This window comes from Phlebotomus argentipes, unplaced genomic scaffold (genome assembly GCF_947086385.1).
Source record: "Phlebotomus argentipes unplaced genomic scaffold, Phlebotomus argentipes genome assembly contig_6, whole genome shotgun sequence".
NCBI classification, from domain to species: Eukaryota; Metazoa; Arthropoda; class Insecta; order Diptera; family Psychodidae; genus Phlebotomus; species Phlebotomus argentipes.
In genome coordinates this window covers 1,702,461-1,724,218 of record NW_026776145.1, presented here as the reverse complement: position 1 = coordinate 1,724,218, position 21,758 = coordinate 1,702,461, and the positions used below count along the sequence as shown (strand labels likewise).

The following is a 21,758-nucleotide window of genomic DNA, read 5'->3' as shown; positions in this document are numbered from 1 at the left end:
GTTGAAATGCTGTACAGTTTAAGAATGATTGTGTATATAATTAAAAGAATTTTAGAACACAGCGTGTATTTTTGACCATCATTTTGCAAGTCTCTTCACATGCTTCAGCTCGTGCGTGAGCCACACGGCCATCGAGAGAAGGATCAGCGAGCCGGACTGGTGACTAGCGGCCAAGGCTGTGGGAACGTGTGTGATGAGCGTGGTGATGCCCAGCAGCACCTGAAGCCATCCCATCATCATCACTGCGGCCACGGCGGTGTGTGCTCTGGGCGGCAGGATTCGCTTCCGGGAGAGGAGGTAAAGGCCTGAGATGAGAGAGAGTGTAGAAATGCCCAGGACGCGATGATCGAACTGCACAGTTGTGGGATTCTCTGTGAAGTTCCGTAGAGTTGGTGAAAATGCGAGAATGTCGGAGGGAATCCAGCGATCTGCCATCAGTGGGAAGGAGTTGTACACTAATCCGGCGTCCAGGCCCGCCACGAAGGCTCCCGAGAGCGCCGTGAGAAACACCATGCCTTTCGTCACGTGCGCCAGACGGCGGAATTTGATGGCTGCCTGAGTCACGGTGCCAGTCAATTTCTGGGCAGGCACGAGGTGATCCAGCGCCGACCAGAGGAAGAGCGTGTAGAGGATGAAGGCGAAAGACAAATGCGTGGCAAGGCGATACTGAGACACTCGTGGCACATCTGACTCCCCGTGGAAGCGATCCTCGAGGCCTGACTTCACCATGTACCATCCCATGAGACCCTGGATGCCAATCAGTGCGCCAAATGCCACTACTCGAATCTTCATGGATTTCGCAAAGCGGCCTCGTGTCCAGAAATATATGGCGGGAAGAGCGTAAAAGGCTCCAATGGCTCGTCCCCAGGTCCTATGGATGTACTCCATGTACCAGATGAACTTGAACTCTGCGAGAGTCATATTGGGATTCTTTCTGGAAAGAGAAGCAATTGAGTACCTGAACCAGTCTCAATCTCTGATGATCTCACTTACATTTTGAATTCTGGAAATTGTTGGTACTTTTCGAATTCCACTACCCATTCAGCTTCTGTTGAGGGTCTCTTTTCGCCAAGGAGCTTCCAGGATACCATCGAAAGACCGGATTCTGTCAGTCTCGTCACACCGCCTTGAACAGAAGCAAACTCTTGTATTATTCTACAGGTAAAGTTTATTTTACAGAAACTTGTTTCACAATCTCATCCATCACTGCACAAATAGAGCCTAAAACTATCACATAACAAATGGTTCCACCTAGAACAACAGCCACAAACACCATTCCACTGCATCCTAGGAGCCAGTAGCCGACGCTCTTCCGGGACTTTTCTGGGAGATTTGCTGACCGTCGGAATGCTATCAACAAGGGTGTTCGAGTTGCGAGAGCAGTTCTCTGGAAGGCAGAGTAAATTTTTAGTAGAAATCAAGGAGAAAACAGAAGAAAATGTTACCTGTAAAGTGAACGGCTTTGAAAACCTCTGTGAGTGTAGATTTCTCGCGAATCCCTCATTTCGCAGAATGGAACGAGAGCAAAGCAGCGGTGTTCGCGAAAATAGGGTCGAGGCAGACCGCACTAGCAAGGATTGCATGATTTTTCGAGAAACACCGAGTGAAAATGATGCAAAACACGTAAAAGTCGAGTGAGGTTATGTCATCCGGATCGATTGAAAGGGGGTGGGGAAACAACACCTTTCGCGATAAGATGCTGATAGAAATTATCTTTAACATTACATATATATTTTTATAATAAATACATTCACATATAAAGTATCTGGGATATTAGCATGTATATGTAGGTGTACAAATTAACGCCGGGCGGCCAATTGATCGCTCAAATTGATGATTTGCTCCGTTAAGACGGTTATTTGCTCCTCGTAGTTGCACCGCGTCGTTACCATATCATCCTCCAGAATTTGGAGCTTCCTCTGGCACTCCTCTTGCTTCAGCACCCTTTCCTGCACATCCCCATTAATTATCTCGAGCGCATTCTGGAGGCTCTCGCACTCCGCCATATAGGAAGTGAGCTTCGATTCCGCCCGACATTTGGCCATGAACAGTTCTTCGATCTTTTTGGTCAGGTGACCGTACACCAATTGCTCCTTTGTGGTGGCGTCCGCCTCGCCGTTGGACGGACCCTTTCCCAGCATGTCGGCAGGTTTGGTGGCCATGTCCAGCAATTTGGCGCCGATGAGGCCGTCGCCGATTTTGAGAATCTCATACTGAGTTCGCCAGTGATTGAGCTCCTTTTCCAGGAATGCTATTCTCTCCTCGCTGGAGGATGAGTTTGTGTGGAGGGGTGTCGTGTGATCACTTCCCGTCACGCTCAGTCCATCTTCGCTCCCCATTGTGCTAGAAACGTCCACGATTTTGCTCTCCAGCTCAGCATTTTTTATGCTTAGCGCATCGATTTCGCGTCGCAAAGATTTCTCCGTGTCCGAGTGCTCAGTGGCCTGGTGTTCCAGTGTCTTGATTCTCTCCATCACAAGATCCAATTCGGCAGACTTGTCAGATATCTAAAAAGACAGACGCGCGAGAGATTAGCGAGTGCCAGAAGCGTCAATAGCCCCAAAATCACTCACTAGGGAGTTCAGTTGAGCATTCTCAATGATCTTCTTCTGCAGCTCTTCTGCAATCACGGCATCCTTTGTCATGGCGTGAATTTCACTGCGTGGCTGTTTGCTGGAGCCCTTGCTCCGCTTCACCTCCCTGTCGAGATCATCCTGAAGTGACGCCACACGGTGCTCCAGCTGCTTGTTGCGGAAGCTGAGGCTGTCCACCTCCTGCTCGGCCCGCCTCAGGGAGGCCTCCTTCAGTCTGAAGCTCTCCCGCAACGCCCCATTTTTGTTCTGCTCCTCCAGAACGGCGCGCTTCAGCACGTTCGCTTGGGCCCTTATCTGGAAAGAGAGATGGCGCAAGGGGGGCGATTATTCAATTAATCTCGAGATGTGGGGGAGGGAGAGCACCAAACGCAGCCACAATGCACCCGCGTACCTTTGCATACTCAGCAGCCAATTTCTGGTACTTTCCATCAGTTGTCTCCATGGCTCCTATCACAATATCGAAGATGGGCACTTTCACCTTATAACTAGGCTCACTAGTGCGCTGGCTCGCGGCCCCTTGAGTGCATTTTATGTGAAAATATTTCGCAACACAAACATTTCTACTGCACAGACGAGAGGCAACAATTTGCACACCACGAGTGGTGAGTAGTCAGTGTTCGGCACGGCGAGGCGCCGCGGTCGCAGATGGTAAATAAAACGAGGGTGGCTTGAAACGTCAGGCCATATTTGTTTGTGGTCTGAAAAATTGGATATTCGCACAGTAATTCGCTCGGGAGTGTCTCAAATAGCTAAGCTATAGCTGCAAAGATGTAAGTTTAACAGTGTGGTGTTATTTTTGCGCGGGGAAATGGCTGATTAATGTGTTTTGTAAACGTTTATTTTTTAGGGTGCGAGACCGGTCGGCGTCTGCTGACTCTGATAAGGAGAAGCGAAAGGGGCGAAGCCGCGACAAAGACCGTAAGAAACGTGGCTCAGTATCCAGCAGTAGCGATAGCAGTGGCAGGTGAGTGCATGAAGATGCTCTGAAATCAAAAAGGAAAATACTAATTGGGTGTTATGGGGTTATGTAGCTCGTCGGACAGTAGCTCGTCCCGGAGCAGTTCAGGATCTCGTTCGAGCTCTTCGAGTTCCAGCAGTTCTTCGAGCAGCTCATCCTCGAGCTCAAGCAGTGGGGCGGAACGATCCAGGACAAAACGCAAGACTCTGACTAGATCTCGAAGCAAGAGTCCAATCAGCAAGGATAAGGCCCTGAAGGATGGAAAGGATTTGCGTCGTTCACGCTCTAGGGAGCGTTCCCGTGATCGTTCTCGTCGTCGCAGTGCCGACAAGGATGACAAGGCGCACAGGAAGAGCCCCGAGAAGGCTTCCAGAGATGCACGCAATCGCTCACGCTCGGGATCGCCGAGGAGCAAGCGCCGGAAGGAGCGTTCGGTGACTCCGCGACCGACACGCATTCACATTGGACGTCTCACACGCAATGTGACTAAGGATCACGTGGTGGAGATCTTCAGTGTGTATGGGGAGATCAAGAACATTGAGTTCCCCCTTGAGAGGGCTATCAATGCCACCAGGGGCTTCTGCTACGTGGAGTACGGCAGCCCTGACGACGCTGAGAATGCTATGAAACACATGGACGGCGGACAGATTGATGGGCAGGAGATAACAGCAGCTCCTGTGCTGGTGCCCAAGCAAAGGCCACCGCTTCGGCGTCCATCGCCAATGCGCAACAATCGTGGAATGCCACGGTGGCGAATGTCGCCGATGCGCTTCCGTCGTCGATCCCCCATGAGGCGCAACAGCCCACGTCGTCGTCGCAGTCCCATCAGGAGACGTCGACACAGCAACAGCTCCGGAAGCTCTCGCTAGAGACACCGCGAAGGGCGAAAAGGTAAGCAAGGAACACAATATAATCTCTCTTGGCTTGAAACACCCTTTATTTTGAACTTGAATAAAAGATATGCTCTGAATATCAAATTTGGAATTTAGGATCTTGGGGAAACGTGGGAAGTGTCTGCGAAATATTTTTCACACAGTCTTCGGATTTGAATTTGTTTCGTAGCCTGAGCACGCTTGGCGATCTTGCGAAGATCCTCGATGCGTTTGCTTTGAACAGCAAGGAGATAAGCCGTCTTAAGATGCCCTATATGCGTGTAACACTTGATTTTGACTGCCACGTCACAGATTAATTCAATCAAGGAGGATATATTGACGATATCGTCCTGCTTCTGGATGTCATCCAGAAGATTTGCACTCTTCACAGCCAGATAGATGAGTTTGTCAAAGTTGATATCGTGTCTGGAGTCCCTGGCGCAGATGATCATCTCTTTGATGTCTCGAAAGCGATTCTCGGTGGCCAAGAAAATGGCACAACTGTCGTAGATCTTGTCCACTGGCAAGGAGACAACTTTTAGGATTATCTTGACTAGAGAGAAGTTTCTCCTGAGGCTGTTTCCGGAAACCATGGTCAGAATGGCTGTGATGGATGCTTCCGAGGCATTCCCAAAGAGTGTCGGTGGAGCGTCGCCAGCAGACTTGCCACTAAGTTTCTTCACATTATCCATAATGTCTTCGCCGTTCTCCTCGGCGCTCGAGAGGAATTCCGTGATGTCAATCTGGATTTCGATTGTATCAATGTGCTTCTGCAGTGACTCAATGTCCATCGTTATTCTCACGACCTCCTTCACTGGCTCTCCGTACTCGAGATTGTGCATCTCCGAGAGGCAATGCATTTTGGCAGTGATCAAATAGCGCAAATTGTTCTGCAGATCTGTGTAATTTCGGGCATTCATGCTGTAGAACTGAATGCATGTCATCGAGGCTCTGATGGGGTCATTCATGAGAATTTGCATGTTGTAGAGAGATTCAAATTTGCGCTGTGTCTCCAAATACCAGCAGAATCTTTTGACGAAAGACTCCCAACGCCACAAAGTCGAGTCGATCTTCTTCATGCTGCTGAGAACAGCCACCTCTTGGCCCAGTTGTAGCTGCGGCAGGAAGATGATCGACATGAACGTGCTGTAGGAGACCTTCTGCGAGAGTGTGTACAGCAAGGCGGTGTGCAGCTTGTTGTGGTGCATCAGCAGCGAGAGGATTTCCTCGTGCGATCCGTACGTGATCACGTAGTAGACACTCTCGGCGTATGCAAATTCTCGATCAGCGGAGGTGCGCAAGATCGCGAGAATATCCACAAGGACGGCAGATGAGCGCTTAGGACGATCAACTGCACTGAGACTGTCCCAAACATCGAGCTTCGCTCGCTTCGTCATCATGGGCGCGATCGCGTCTAGGAAGCCATCTGGCACAAGACTCTGCAGACAGTGGGACATCTTCTCGCGTGCCAACGCATAGTGACCTTGCTTCAGGCAGTCCAGACCCCACGCCTGCATGACTCCCGCACACGCAAAGCCACACTTGACGGAGATATCGAGGGCCAATTGCCAAACACCAGCTGATAGTAGATTATCTCTCAGCTTCCTCAGACTATCGCGTGTTGTGAGACGCTCCACTGGCAGCAGCGCTTCGCATTTCTCATCAATCAACATTAGAATTATGTCGGCTTTCAATTTGAAGTCGTCGCAAGCGGGATGGTGTACGCGTATCTATGGAAAGAATAAACAATCAACAAATGGAATGAAAAATATTGCATGCAAATTGATTTAAATACGCAGAAAGATCAAATATTGAATAACACTGAGAGGAAAATACAACTACAAATGTCCATTTTCAATGAACTCATTTCGTGGAATTCGTAAATATTGAGAGAGTGCAAGAGAAATAGTTTGTCTGCCCTTAAGATGTTCTTGATTTCAAAGTATAACACATCTTGTGCGTCTTAGTAAATTTGGGGTGAAATTTCGTCATACTGGGAAATGAATGAGATAAATAATTGTGTTTGGTCAACGCTGAATAATTTGTGCTTGATTGATGTTTTGAGAATTTATCAGAATGCGCTTATATAGAATTTGAAATGTAAAATATTCAATATAATTGTGATATATGGATGTGTTGTAATGTGAAATTCTCTATCTCATTCTGTTGAGCTAATTATTTATTTAAGTCTTTTATTGCATTGTTTTGCAATACACTTCAAATGATAATGAATGTCTTCACACTGGCAATCTTTGATAATGTGCATATTCAGAGTAAATTTCGATATTATTATGTGTATTGTAAGTAGCACAGAAGCTCACCTTTGCTGCTATCGCGAGGCACTTCATCATCTTGGCGACGGCACAGTAGTCAATTTCGGGATTGGAGAGTCCTGGACGGATGGGCCGCAAAAGTGATTCGAGGCGATCACATTCCCAGAGCAGAAATTTCACTGCGTTGAGATCGGACGAGTGGTGGCCAAGGATGGTGAGACAAAGCGCAGCGCTGGGAGCGTCCTCGAAGGCGAACTGATCGCGCAACATGTGATCCTCGTTGTGGTCTCCTGAGAAAATCCACATGTCGTCATCGGAGCGGAGACGCACCTTCGCGGGAGTGGCAGTGACGGACTTCTCTTCCCAGCGAACACAGTCATCGCACACGCGCACGCGGAGATTGCGGTACATGTCGGGAATGCGGCGTCTCTGACCAGAGCAGTTTTTGCAAACGACTCTCCCGCATCGTCGGCAGTGGTGTCGTCGTCTCAGCATTGAGAATGTCGTTGATTTGCAGGCCATGCAGGCAGTGACGGCCTCGTCAGGGATCCACTCATCCTTGGATGGCGCCTGAGCAGGCATTTCAAAGTCCAGGGCGATGTTCTCGAAGCTTGAAGAGGAGTGGACTGAGCCTGGAAGAACAATCTCGATGTCCAAAGATTGCAGAGCATAGACGATCAGCAAATTATCCAGACAGTCGATCGTCAGGGGTTTGGATGTGTGATCATCCAGAAATGTGGCTCGATTCTGAAAGAAGTCCTCATGCTGATGGCAATGGGGACAAGAGTCACTGGAGAGATAGTCTGACATGGCTGGAATTACTCTGTCCAGAAGTTTCCACTCTTGATTCATCAGCAACACTTCAATGAGATCGAAGGGCTTGGTCAGGAGGTGATCCAAGGTGTTTTCATATTTGCCTTCTTGCTCCACACCCTTGAGAATGATATTGCTGAGAATTAGGGCCTGAGATTCAATAGTCCACGGTGCACTTTCAAGGATCCTAGGTGTGAATGCTGTGAGAATATCGCTCCTGAGAATTGCCGGAGGTAGACAGTAGATCATCTGAATAAGTTCATCGAGCGGAAAGTGCGAGATACACTCGAGAATGCGTTGATATTCCTCCCTGTTGTCCAGATACTCGCCCAGAGTGCATTGGATTGTGTCTCTACAATTGTAGATATTGGCTCGTGGCTGTATTCTCAACCACACTGATGATGAATCATATAGCTTGTGACCGAGTAATTGACTGAATACTGCCCCTATTTGCTTGCCTTCGTCCCATTCACGATAAAGACCCAGCGTTCTCGATATTTGCTCATTTAATCTCGACTCCTGCCTCAGCACCGCTTGAATTTCAGCCAGTGGCACGTCCGATAAGTCGAGATATTGAGCTGAGAGGGTGGTTGAGAGGCAGGGAGATTTGAACAAGTGGGTGAGACGGATCTCACGCTGGATTGCTGATGATGGAACGCGCTGGAAGAACTCAATGATCTTGATTTGTCGGTGGATTTCCAGCGTGAATCCGCGAATGAACTTCACCAGGGACTTTTGCATCTGCTTCAGATGGCCTGACAGATTGTCCAAGATGCTGATGTCTATGGCCAGAATGTTATTCTCCTTCCATGATGTGTAGCACTCAAGGAGTTCGCCAAAAAGCACGAGAGCTTGTAATTGAGGATGATATTCGACAAGGACATTCCTTGGAATCCGTTGCTGAAGATATATGTCAAGTTTCACTTAGGGAATCGAATGGATCTTGGAGATAATTATTGTATTACCTTTCTCCTAAGTTGTTTCCTGTCCATTTTCACGAGACTGGCACCAAGTCACATCACAATATAAACCTCTTCAGCTGGTGGCCACAGCTTAACTGCAAAGTGGGAATGCAGTGGTCAGAATAATGAATAACTGAATACTTTCTTGGTGTTAAATAATGGAGAGGCAGGAGTGGGAATTTTGATAACAGCACCATGTGAGATGCGTTTACTGGAAATACAATTTTGTAATAAGGTCGCACAGGTCGCATATGGGTTGCATGCAACTCACACACAGCTTCCGACTCCACTCACCACGCGTCGCTGACGTCGCCTTTGGGTGAAATTCGCGCCATGGTGAATAACGGTGTGGTGAATGGAGTGACAATCGGATCGCCATTGTTGCATAGTTTTTTAGTTTTCTCGTCCGTGATTGAGTTTGCAGCGCGTATCTACGTTGAAATTAAATCGATTTAGTAGTTATAATGCCTAAAAAGGAAAAAGGACGGGCCGGCAAGTCAAGTGTTCTGTGTCTGTAACTCAAGTGAAGAGCAAAAACGTAGCAATCCCCACAGAGTTTTTAGTTCACTTTTTCTGTTCACACAAAGTCCCAGCAATTCCAACTTTGCATGAACATATCGTCAAGTATTTCCGACACTCTTTCTTTTCGATCCGACTCCAAATTCACTCACAAACGGTGTGTATCTCGATTCATCTCCATTTGCTCATGCATTAGCATCGGGCGTGGGGCCACGGGGGCGCTCGCTCGTCCCGGCGACTCGCACGAGATGCTAATTTTGAGTATTCTGTGTTCCCTTCCCGGAATCGGGGTAAAATTTCACTGAAGCTGATTGTGCGCTTCTTGTGGGCTCTTTGCAGGCTTGAAAGTGGCAAATATGGATAAACCGCAACAGAATGGAGAGTCTGCTGAGGTGAGTGTGCTATATGGGGGAATGGGGGCCCCACCTCGCGTAACCTAACTTTCCGCCTCAGAGAGTTGTGCCGGAGAAAAAATCTCCGTGCGGTGAAATTCTCCGGCAAGTGCCTCACCTCTGCCTCTCACTCCCTCTTGCCGATTTCTCACTCCAATCCGGGTGCCGCTCGTGTCCGGAGAAGACACAGAGCCGCATAATTGAGGTGAGTGCGTATGTCGTCTTTTGACCAGGCATCGTCATCTGTTGGCCTTGATTATCTCCACACACACGACAAATTGTGACTGCCTGTGTACCAGCCAGAGAAGTGTTTGGCCAGAGGAGAGGCAGAGGGACCGCACAATTGATTTTTTTCCCTCAGAATATCACACATATTTCATGTACCTTGAGTAATTTATGCATTATGGATTGATATTCAATTTCTGTTTTCTCTTCGGTCGCAATCATTAAATTGCATGGGCGACACCGTAATTAGTGGGAAAAAGACTACTGATGAGCATTTTTACATCATTTCATGACTTTCATGTGTTCGTCTCTCATATTCAGTGGGTCTCTAAATATTATTGTGCGATTTCTACACTAGGCCACGGAATAATAAGAAAAATGTCGTTCGATGTGACAAACAAAAAGTCGAGAAATCAAAGTCGATATTTGTTCAGTTTATGTGGAACATGCAGTTCGGTGATAATCGACAATTGTGATTGCCTCCCAATTGAGCGGCTCAACACTAGTCTATTTCCGTAAATTACTACGTAGAAAATGTCTCGATGTCTTTTATGACAAGAGGGGACGAATCGAATGACCATTATTAACTCCCTACAAATAGGTTTCAACTAAGGGCACAATTCAAGGCAACACGCTAATTGGAAAGGTGATTAAAAAGGGCGAGATACAAACGTCTATCATTTAGTGATAACAAATAACGGAATGTAAAAATTATTAATATATTAGAGAATGGCCTGGAGTTGATTTCCAGACCTCCACTCTAACATTCTTTTTTAATCTCTTATCGTTTTTTTTTTTAATCTTTTAACTATAAGTGTATTTCTACATGTGTAAGAAATTTTGTTATAAGCCTTTTTTATCTTTTCACTAGCATTTTTTTTCCAAATGCTTGGAAACAGAAAAACATACACGACAGCAATAAAATTCGAGTCATTGAAAATACTGTAAATAAATAATGGAAAATAGCTCAAGTCAAAGAGTGAGACAATAGTCTGGTTTTGAACATGATGCATAAAATAGTTCTATAGAGAAGTGTAATTATTTTTCACCACATATACAATAACTCTATTGAAAGGATTTAACTTTTGTGGTCAGGAATTATTTCAGATAAACAAAGCTGCATCGGGTTTTTATGATAATTTTCACTATCAAATAGTTGAGTGAAGATAAAGTTTAGCAGTGGATTTGGTTATTTAAAGAGATTCAGTGTGAATACGAAATTTGTAAGGAAAAATCAATATTGATCGATAAGTTATCTGCAAAAGTGTTTTTTTTTAATGTGAATGTGTTTGAAAGTTGTTGCCAAATTCTAAAAAGTTGCCTCTACATGAAATAGAAATGAATTGCCCCAAACGTTCATTCATAAGTCCTTGCCATTGATGTAATAAGAAATCGGAAAAAATTGTAAGACAGTGTCTTGCCAAATTCAACTCATGAAGGGTATATAAACATACATATTCAACTTACAAAGTGTAGAAAAGACTCACCCAATTACATTCCTTCACCAATTTTATCTTGATCTTATTTATAAACAGACAAACGTGAACATGCTCATAAGTTTGGTCTGACTTAATCACGTTTCTAAAATAAAATGAAATGTTTATTGGGATTTTCCTACATTTTTAAGTGATTTGCTGTTACATCGATTAGAGGATGTTTGCTCAATTTTCTCGAATGACCCGTTTTCATTGAGAATATGGTAATCTTCAGTGCTGTTTAGTTGCTTTCACGTATAATTGCATAGTAGAATTTCATATTTTCCTTCCAACGAGAGAGAGACAGAGAGAATATTTGAGTATTAGACACCCTCTTCAGACCTTTTTGGCTAAAATGTATGAGTTCAGAGTTGAACAAACTCGGAAAATGAGGCCAATGTGGACTCTTTTTGTTTTGGACTTTTTAATTAAAGCCTTGTGACACGAGTAAAAACAGGTTGTTTAATAATATGGCTTGCATCCGATGATGGTTGAATAAGCTTCTGTGTAGCTGCAAATAAGGCTTGTGGTATCGATTGGTTTGTTTAGAGTTTGATGATGATGATATGCGAATTTGTGGCATTGAACAAGGTGGAAAATTATCCTTGCCAAAGTTTCTCACTTTGGCCATTTGAATATAGTTTTGGGCGAATTGGTTATGATGAGAAATGAGGGATAGAGAAATTAACCTTCCGAGACCGAGTAAAAATTATGATTCTGTCCATGAATTTTTCACACTTGATCTTCCGTAAACTCATCTGTTTAAAGCGCAATTAAATAGAGATGGTGGAAAATAAATTTCATTTAACGGTGCGAACATTATACTCAAATGGTTTTCATTCATTGGACCATTTCTTTCAGGAGTTTGTACTGTATGTTGTTTTTCTTTCTTTTCTGTGTTCTCTGACTCAATAACACATATCCTCAATTTGGCAACCTGATAAAGCGTCCAAGGTGAATTCTCAAAAAATCTGTACATTTTCTTCTCTCTTTTTGATATGGGGAAAAGAGCTGTGAGAGAGGATGAAACGAAAGCAAACAAATGGGATGTAGAGGAGGAGGTGGGCAGAGGCGGAGAAATAAATGTTGACGTCGACCTGACGACGCGGCATTTTAATGGACATGTGCCAAAAAATATTTGCAATTATCAGGGAATTTATATAGATTAGAAAGAGAGAGAGAGAAAGAGAGAGAGAGAGAGTGTGTGTTGTTAGGGATGTCGGAAGATGAGAGTTATAGAGTCGAAGTACAGAGATCGATATCATTAGGAGAAAAAAGAAAGAAAATTATGCTTTTACAAAGTCATGCAATAAATGCGAAGAAAAGAACCTTGATGCACTGCTTTCCGTTTTCTTCATACACTTGTATTTCTTTTTCGTCTGAAGTGCCTCTTGTAACTCTCGTGTCTCTGTCTCAATTTCAATTGGTGTTAGCACAAGAAGTCATTAGTTTATAAACAAGACGGATGGCTGGAAAAAAATTGCATTATGTAAGTGGGTGGACTCAACTTCACAAAATTACATTCCATGGACGGAAATGTTGCTTTACAGTGAGCAAAATGATTTCTTTTCGAGAGTGTCTACGCAGTGAGGTGTATGGTGTTGAGTATTGTTATTTATAGATAGTAATGAGTTCTCTATATTGTTTAATTTTCAATACCTTCAATGTGTGTATTTTTCTGTTCTTTGTTAGTTGCTCCTCTTCTGGGTTGTAACAACATAACTTTCAGACACACAAATACCATGGCACATTGAAGAATAGATATATGGCTGTACACATACTGATAGTAATTAAATTGATAAGAGATTGGGATGTATTTGTTTAGATTTTTTCTTTTCTCTCTCTTAACATTTTTTCCTGTATTTCTCCTCTATGTGAAAATAAACATCAGGCGTGTGTTTTATCGTGTTCTAAAAACCAAAGAGTGAGAGAGAGAGAAAAAAAATGTGTGGCCAGGTATTCATTTATCGATTTATGTAATAGCACAAGAGGAATAGTTTGAATTTTCTCAATATTTGTCTTAATTATTGTCTCAGTGCTTCTGTTATCTTCTCGACTTGGAGTGAAAAGACACTTTAGCAGTTATTATGATATTTCCAGTAGACTTATTGCCTGAGAAATGGGTATCTTTTGTGTTTCTCTCTCTTTTTTTTCAATAGTTTTTGGGTTTAATTTTAGAGTACATATCTTCATTTTCTATTGATGTGAAAACAGAGGCATTTATTGTTGAGAAAAGATGAGAGAGTTGAAAAATAAATCTAAACTGTATTATGAATCTTTATTTAGCGGACATTCCACGTCTTGTGAGATGTGTTATGCTTTTATGTATGTATTAAGGCATTTCATTTCACATAGGGAGATAGAAAAACATGGCATGAATGCCGGCTTTTACCGTTTTTCCTCATCAGAATCTTGTGTGTGGAACTGCTATTTTTCTATCCATTTATACAGTGATTGTGCCTTTTATATAAAATACATCCCATGGGTGTATATTTTATGTGCACATACACATGTGCTTTACAATACAAAATCTCCACCATCCGTGGTCAATTCTCTTCATTGGGTGTTCAACAAGAGAAGACCCATTGAAAATGAATCCGTTATCATCGTGTGTAAGAGGCATATAAAATCAGGCACACAAAAAATATTTCGCATGCTGCCTTCGTGAATATTAATTGTAAAATACAACACTTGACCAACGCACAAACAATTGAGATGCGCCTGAAGATATGAGAAAACTTATCTGCAACTCATTAAAGAATCATTTAATTAGAGGTTTTTTATGTTGTTGGCTTTTTTGGTCAATGTCTGATAAGTTTTCTTTTCTCTCTTCTCTTCTTTTTTTTTATTTTTGGAGAAAAAAAGTGGCAAGAAATGAAGAGAGAAATGTTAATAAAATTCACAACAATTATGGAAAAAATTTCTATTATGAGCGAAAATGAAAAGAATTTGCATTGATGAGATGTCTAATTATGCATCGAAACAGGTTATATTTTATTAGGAAAAGAAATTTATCGTATAATAAACATTCCTTCAGTCTAACTGTATCAATGATGTAAAAAATGTATGTAGTCACTGTCGTTTTCAATCTATAAGCAAATAGTAGCGGTCAGGTGTGTTTGCAATTGACTGGAGAAACGTTTTAAAGGCATTCCTTTCTAATTGCACTCATTCACTGTATTGGAGTTCAATGAATTATGCGAGGGAGTGTAATGCAACATTTTAATCACAATGACCCATTGAGACTCGCGAAAGACTTTAGAATTCTCCTCGAATTATTGCAGTTACTGTGTGTGACATTGAAGATGCGTATCAATGGCAAAGTTATGTGTGTATCATTGCTGAATTTTAGTGTTTGTGTTTAATTAAGAGAGCATATAATAGATAATGGTGACATAGTTGATCACTGTGAGATTTATATGGTTAAATTGTATCATTTAATTACTTCACTTCTCTCATCACACTCAACTTTTTCATAGTTGAGAGTGTGGAATGAGAAATAGAAGAAGAAGAAAGACAACTATAACATATAATATACAATAACAGCAAATAATTATGACCCCAAATAGAGAGAAGAGAAAAAAAAGCGAACCGCGAGCTATTCTATAAATGTACAATAAAAATGGTTTTATGGGAATTTTATTGAAAAAGTGTCTTTTCTCTTTCTCTTTCAGCAAACTAATAATGCACAAGGGAAACCAACATCTAACAGCGTCCCGCCAGCAACCCCAATCACGAAATCCATCAACTTGTCTGGACCGTTGATCAAGAAGGAGAAACGTCAGAACAGCTCGAGGTTCAATGTGTCCAAAAATCGAGAATTGAATGCTCTGCCCCTCCTGGAAGGTAACTGAAAAATTAATCATTACTCATGTATTTGTGTTGAGCTGGAGATTTTTAGGTGTGTATTTTATGTGCAATGCATGTCTGAGGGAATTAGCAAAAGTGAATCTTCAGCTGCATTATTTATGCATTCAGTGAATTATGTTTGATACAAGAGGGAATATAAGTATGTAGGTGCCTTCCCACAGTACGATGAACATGTATTATTCTACGAAGTGAAATTGTGTCAGATTTTCTTTGCAGAAAAAGGCAATAACATGATGTTGTGGGGGTATATTTGAAGATTATGTACATACGTTCGTCTAATATTTATTTAATATCCGTTTCATTGCTGTGCTGAAATCGAAATGCTATATGTCTTTACTTGGTTTGATTACCGCTTGAATATTTTTAGATAGGAAACTTCCGGTGTTCAATATTGTGTATTGGATATTGTGGTTATAAATTATTTCACCATTATTGCATTGACGGATGAAGGAATAGAGAAATGGAATTGGACAGAAAATAAATTCCTGTGAAATGGTATTTTGTTCAAATTCACCTGTAATAAAGTGGGAGATTTGCGAAAACTTCTCCTCAGGCTTATAAAATTTGTAATCCTTTTTTTTGTTATTGTTTGTGTTGCAACATTAATTTTCTAAACATTCTTGTAATTGCACATGAAGTTCTTCTATGAGAGACTTTCACGTCTGCAAATGCATTGTATGTTACTAGAATTTCGCGGTGAAATTCCACCAAATGCACAATGTAAAGCAATTAAAATGAATGCGGGGAACTTGCACAAAACTTGTCGACAATTAACCTCACCCCGAAAAGTGTTTAAATCATTATGAAAAATGCCACAATCGCCACAATAGTAGAATAATTCTCACTTGTTTTGTTTCGCTCCAATGACAAGAGACATGTGGTTTTGATAACTGCTATCATAAAACTTATATTTCTTACAATCTCTAATCTCCCCTTTGTAATCCCACATTGTCGTAATGTGACTACTTTATCAGAATGTTTAATAGTTTTTCCACCATGAGGCAGACGTAAATGCTTTGTAGTCGTTATAAATTTTTGGGAAAACCCAGACTTGTCTAACAATTCCAAAGTAGTGAAAATTTGCCACATATTGTGATGATTTGCGGAGAAATTACATAGAAAAATGTGACCCTGAAATCGGGAATCTTCCGGAAAGCGTGAGAAAGAATTTGAAAAACTCAAGAAATTACACATTATGCTATTTTATGAGCCAGTTGGAATATTGCTTGGAGGATTCCACAAGCGATTTAGTGTTTGGTCATCGAGTAAATATGACTTGTGCAATCGATTGACTGCCAAATGAGTCAATCAATTCATGCATGCAGAGTGAAAAGCGAACAGAAAGTCGTTGTGATTTAAATGGTTATTAGAGAAAATGATGCGAGAGAGGAGAGAATTGAGTGAAAAATTGCGAAAGAGAATGAGTGTGGGTGGAAATCATTTTCTGTATTGATTTTCTCACAGACACCCTCTATTCTCTGTCTCTTCACTCGTCCTCCCTGCTTGTGGGAAGGATATTCCTCGCACTTTGTAGGGGCGAGAGAGACACACCGAGAGCAACACATATTTTTACCTCGAAGCGCGCAACACACTGTGACTTGATGGTGTTTCTCCGGCCATTCTTGAGGGGGAGGCCGAAGAGTTGTGTGAGAAAACTCGTATTTTCGTCTATTCTAATATCATTTTTTGTGCGTGTAATAATTATGTAATGCGATAGCACTTGGCAATGAATTGTTTCGTGAACTGGATTTGAGTATTTGTTTTGATGTTATTGCTCAATAATGGGTGAAATTTATGGAGCAAAAGAGAGAGAGACTCCTTATACCGTTCCCGCATTTGAAGCGTTCTTATACCATTTTTTGCCAATTGTTGCAGATTTTTTTTGTGTGAAAATATTGTCGTTTTCATCTTCTTACTGACTATATACGTTTCCTATTAAATTTATACGCGTATCGAATGTAAGTGTGTCTGATAGTGTCGAAAGAAGGAAGGCACAATTATATTTTCACAAGTGTGTTGTGTTTTTTTTTTTTCTTCATGGGAGGCTTTTGAAATAGAGGAAAAATCATCTGCAAGTTAGATACACTTCTTCTTATTTTTGTTCACCACGAACAAAGGAGGGAAATGTAGCAATTACTTCATGGTCAATAATTTTCCTATTCTTTTCCCATATTCATGTTGTGCATTGTATCGATGCGAAATTATAGGAGAAATATGGTACAAAAATCACATGATAACAGTCAAAATGGGTAAAAGTTCAATAATCTCATGATTGGAACTGGAATAAATGAGAAAAAGTGTGAGTTGCAGTGAAGAAAGTCAAGAACTATGAGAATATATTCACAGTTGATATCGATCATCTTCGTCTATTGATTAATGGCGTGGAGGTTGAAATGAAAAAGTGACCAAGATTGCTATAAAAAGATACATGATTTTCGAGTAGCAAACCCTCTAAATAAGTAATTGGTGGTGTATTAGAGGGAGTGGGGAGATACTGGGTCGAGTAAAAGGTACAACGAAGTAATAATTAATAGGGTTTTCAAGTAGAATTTTTCAAATGTGAAATGGTTATCGGTGGCACAATACTATCGGGCACTTCGGCGAGCATTGTTGGCATCCCCAAATCGCCATCCTTTCACAGTGGACTGGATTTAGTTGCCACGAAGGAGAGCACAATGCCAACAATTGATTCAAAGTACTCCTACGTGAGAGACCGGAATATCTTCTCAAATCTACCTGAGAATTTACCCATTTTTCTGCCTCATCTCAAAGGTGGAGATTTTATTTGAGTGAATTATGCAAAAGTAATTTTTAATCATTTTATATTTCTCCTTTTGTGCTTATCCCATCCACAGAGGCCAGTCCGAATGAGCGTGAGGATTTATTTATCCAGAAACTGCAACAGTGTTGCGTTCTATTTGATTTCTCTGAGCCACTGAGTGACCTGAAATGGAAGGAAGTGAAAAGGGCAGCCCTCCACGAGATGGTGGAGTATTTGAGTCAACACACTGGTGTTATAACAGAGAACATCTACCCTGAAGCGGTCAATATGGTATGACACTGCTGCAGTAGAAGCATATTTGTTTGTTGAGATTGCTAATATCGAGTGTGTAATGTTTTGTGTGCATCTCTTTTGGCAGTTTGCTGTTAATCTCTTTCGAACACTTCCACCATCTTCCAATCCCAATGGTGCAGAGTTTGATCCGGAAGAGGATGAGCCCACACTGGAATCGACATGGCCACATTTGCAGTTTGTGTATGATTTATTTCTGCGCTTTCTCGAGTCACCAGATTTCCTACCGGCCACCGCTAAGCGATACATTGATCAGCAGTTTGTGCTGCAACTGTTGGACCTCTTCGACTCGGAAGATCCACGCGAGAGGGACTTTCTAAAGACTGTTTTGCATAGGATATACGGAAAACTACTAGGATTACGAGCCTTTATACGGAAACAAATAAACAATGTGTTTTACAGGTAAATAGATGTGTGAACGTGGTGTCAATATTGAGATACTGATTTGACTCCTCATTGCAGATTTATCTACGAAACCGAGCACCACAATGGCATTGCTGAGCTTTTGGAAATTCTGGGGAGCATCATCAATGGTTTTGCTTTGCCACTGAAAGAGGAGCACAAGCAGTTCCTTCTGAAAGTGCTGCTGCCACTGCATAAAGTGAAAAGCTTGTCAGTGTACCATCCACAATTGGCATATTGTGTTGTTCAGTTTCTGGAGAAAGATCCAAGCCTCACTGAACCGGTGATCAAGTGAGTAATATGTATATTTGGTCTAATTTGAATATTTTTGCTTCACTTCTCACGAGAGAGAAGAGAGATAGAGAAAAAAAGGAAAACAAATAAGCCACGAAGATGCTAATAGAAACTCCATTGACCTCTGCCTTTGCAGGAGTTTGCTGAAGTTCTGGCCAAAAACTCACAGTCCAAAAGAGGTGATGTTTCTCAATGAGCTGGAGGAGATATTGGACGTGATCGAACCGGCGGAGTTTCAGAAAGTGATGGAACCACTCTTTCGTCAAATTGCCAAATGTGTCTCCAGTCCGCATTTCCAAGTTGCAGAACGAGCTTTGTATTATTGGAACAATGAGTACATAATGTCACTCATCTCAGAGAACTCCCAGGTGATTTTGCCGATCATGTTTCCCTCACTCTATCGCAACTCCAAGACGCACTGGAACAAGACGATCCATGGTCTCATCTACAATGCCTTAAAACTCTTCATGGAGATGAATCAGAAGTTGTTTGATGAATGCAATAGGAACTTCAAGCAGGAGAATCAAATGTAAGTGTTTTCTTTTTGTTGTCTCTAAAGATCATTTGATACTTTTTAGGGAAATGCAATTTTTTGCTCAACTAAGGGATAATTTATATTGAGAAGCGACGATTTGCTCTCTCCTTGAGATATATTAGGTGTATTGGGATGAAAATTTGTCAATTTACGGGTGATTCTCGTGAAATGATTTGCTAATAGGCATCTAATGTGGTGTATTTTTGTAGATGCGAACAGGAATATAGCAGAGATTTGCCCGCATAGTAAACAGAATATACAATTTTGTGTACATAATTCATCGGGATTTCAACCGACCCCACTACACAACATTTCTACGCAATAGAAGCAAACTTTTTCTAAAGTATTTATAATCGCAATATGCACACAACTCTTCAAATTGACTTCTAAATAAACGTATATATATATATTGAAACTTTTTCAAATAAATGAACCTTCCCGAGACAGATGGCAAAGAAAGAAAAAGTGGAGATATGCAAGAAGAATTGCATAGAGAACAAGCAAGAATTTATTTATCCCTTTTCTAAAATTACAATGTTAAATGTAATCATGAATAAAAGTGAGAAGTAATAGATACTTATGAAAAGTCATTTGAAGAATAAATGGAATGCTTGTGAAAATTGCATTTTTGGTTGCGTCAATCTGAAAGAAGCATTTTTCTCATCTCACGAAAATCAAGTTAAGTATTTTTGCTTTTAACTATTCTCTGTAATATCCTTTTTATCTGAATTTTGGCGTGATAAGTGTGTGAATTCCCCCCTCAAAAATTTTTCTGTTTTGGAATTTCATTCCCCTTTTAATCTTGCCTTCTCTTTTGGTTTAACCATTTAAACGTGTGTGTGTATTGCAATTATAAAATCCCTCCTGCTTTTGATTTCCTGAGTCTTCTAACTTGTATATATTGAATTCATAGATTGATAATTTATCGATGGGTTTCACTCTTCTGCTTTCTTCACAGCGAACGGGAGAAACTGACACAGCGCGAAGAGATTTGGCAGCAAGTGGAGACGCTGGCGAAAAATAATCCCGAATGGAGTCGTGTCGGAGTGAAGATTGAGCGATATTCGATCGATGCATTGGCGAGAAATGAGGCGGATGACTTGATCAAGGCGGAAAAGTTGACATACGATGAGCTGGAGCAAGAATCTCGTGATGTAGGGCAGACTATTGCTAAGCTGGGAAGCAAATTGTACTGATTATTGCCAATCATTTTCCAGGTTCACATGACGAAGAACAAGGAGAAGCCCTTGATTCGACGCAAATCGGACTTGCCGCAGGATTCAGGCACAGTTCGCGCTCTAATTGAACATAAGCGTCCCGATGAGTTTCTAACAACTCCACCCGATTCCAACAAATGCTAGAGTCGATTATCCCAAGGTGGGGAAATAGTTTAGCCTTTATTTCTCTCCTTAAACTATTCTATAGAGAAAATACTAACAATATGTAGACACAATTTGAGAAGAAAAAAATTACATTCGAGAGAGGAGAAGAAACACTAACCCAATTAATATGGATTCACTTTAACTGATGAGAATTGTAGAGGAAGAAAGGGCACATTGTGCAGCCTTTCATCGATTCTAAACTCAATAGTAAACATTTTTATCTTTAAAATGCAAGAAAAAGGCAATTATAAACCTATTCAAATAGATTTATGCATCTTTCCCTCAGCAAATGTGAAAAAAAGAGATACAAGAGAAGCTAATTTTTAATTGTTGGGAGAACAGAAAATCATGGTGCCATTTTTTGTTGAGGATATTTTTGTCAGACTTTTTCATTTCTATCTCTTGAATTACCTTCTGATTTTCTCCCCAAAAACGCAAGACCTTAATAGGATATGATATATAAGATATTCAGAAGCACAGAGAAATACAGTGAGAGCGAATGCCGTTGGTGCCAATTTGTGTAATGTTAAACATCCTGAATTTCTGTACATAGGAGGCAAGCAACTATTGAAAGGAAAGATAAATCTCTGTTGATGGAGAAAGGAATTGGTTAGAAGAACAGGAGTGAAGTAATGAGGAATGGAGAGAGTAATATCAAATAGTACACTTTACATTCTGCTACAGAGAAGTTTAAACTGAAGTATAAATGTGATTGAAATAATTATAAATTATTCTGAAGTCTATTAATAGTATTTTGTTCGTCCAATAGTGTTTTTTTTTAGTGAATTCTTTTTCTACGATATATTTCAAAATATTTTTCTTTCATATTTACACACACTTCTAATGTGACCTTTTTTTAACAGCATAAGACCTCTAATTAAAATCTTACACTATATTACTAGGCAACACTAAAATAAAATGAATTCTACGTCACAATTATGTGTATTTGTAACTATATTATATTTACATATTTACTGATAAAGAAGCGGGCGGATGAGGTGAGAGATAAGCGATACAAATACGCCTTAAATTAAATGATTAACATTGAGAAAAAGAAATTGGGTGAAGAAAGATTACAAAAAATACACTAGAAAGAGGTTTTGAGAAATACTTTCGGGT

General features: G+C 41.2%; 5 protein-coding genes across 7 annotated transcripts; 2 read left to right on the top strand and 3 right to left on the bottom strand.

Annotated features, from left to right (window-relative positions):
- Positions 1-65: 65 nt before the first annotated feature.
- LOC132266086 (cytochrome c oxidase assembly protein COX15 homolog) lies at positions 66-1,663 on the bottom strand. The gene is made up of 4 exons (XM_059766926.1): positions 1,446-1,663; positions 1,252-1,387; positions 994-1,126; positions 66-934 (listed from the first exon to the last, which is right to left on the bottom strand). The coding sequence occupies exons 1-4, from the start codon at positions 1,581-1,583 to the stop codon at positions 79-81; spliced, it is 1,263 nt and encodes a 420-aa protein (XP_059622909.1). The 5' UTR covers positions 1,584-1,663; the 3' UTR covers positions 66-78.
- Positions 1,664-1,718: 55 nt separating this feature from the next.
- LOC132266184 (protein phosphatase 1 regulatory subunit 21) lies at positions 1,719-3,178 on the bottom strand. Its single transcript, XM_059767041.1, has 3 exons — positions 2,986-3,178; positions 2,574-2,888; positions 1,719-2,507 (listed from the first exon to the last, which is right to left on the bottom strand). The coding sequence occupies exons 1-3, from the start codon at positions 3,034-3,036 to the stop codon at positions 1,800-1,802; spliced, it is 1,074 nt and encodes a 357-aa protein (XP_059623024.1). The 5' UTR covers positions 3,037-3,178; the 3' UTR covers positions 1,719-1,799.
- Positions 3,179-3,237: 59 nt separating this feature from the next.
- LOC132266195 (RNA-binding protein with serine-rich domain 1-A) lies at positions 3,238-4,529 on the top strand. The gene is made up of 3 exons (XM_059751354.1): positions 3,238-3,364; positions 3,442-3,558; positions 3,626-4,529. Coding segments are annotated over exons 1-3 (915 nt in total). The 5' UTR covers positions 3,238-3,362; the 3' UTR covers positions 4,422-4,529.
- Positions 4,515-8,666, bottom strand: LOC132266175 (zinc finger FYVE domain-containing protein 26 homolog). The gene is made up of 3 exons (XM_059767030.1): positions 8,476-8,666; positions 6,746-8,410; positions 4,515-6,154 (listed from the first exon to the last, which is right to left on the bottom strand). The coding sequence occupies exons 1-3, from the start codon at positions 8,500-8,502 to the stop codon at positions 4,538-4,540; spliced, it is 3,309 nt and encodes a 1,102-aa protein (XP_059623013.1). The 5' UTR covers positions 8,503-8,666; the 3' UTR covers positions 4,515-4,537.
- Positions 8,667-8,819: 153 nt separating this feature from the next.
- On the top strand, positions 8,820-21,405 carry LOC132260167 (serine/threonine-protein phosphatase 2A 56 kDa regulatory subunit gamma isoform). 3 transcript variants are annotated; one of them, XM_059758133.1, is made up of 9 exons: positions 8,820-9,148; positions 9,331-9,383; positions 14,758-14,929; positions 17,809-18,005; positions 18,094-18,428; positions 18,489-18,719; positions 18,859-19,251; positions 20,216-20,411; positions 20,475-21,405. In XM_059758133.1, the coding sequence occupies exons 2-9, from the start codon at positions 9,348-9,350 to the stop codon at positions 20,616-20,618; spliced, it is 1,704 nt and encodes a 567-aa protein (XP_059614116.1). In that variant the 5' UTR covers positions 8,820-9,148; positions 9,331-9,347; the 3' UTR covers positions 20,619-21,405. The 3 variants fall into 3 exon arrangements, with proteins under 3 accessions (XP_059614116.1, XP_059614123.1, XP_059614130.1); XM_059758140.1 differs by lacking the exons at positions 8,820-9,148; positions 9,331-9,383; positions 14,758-14,929 and adding exons at positions 16,544-16,911; positions 17,501-17,725; XM_059758147.1 differs by lacking the exons at positions 8,820-9,148; positions 9,331-9,383; positions 14,758-14,929; positions 20,216-20,411; positions 20,475-21,405 and adding exons at positions 17,501-17,725; positions 19,467-19,883.
- The last annotated feature ends 353 nt before the right edge of the window (positions 21,406-21,758 follow it).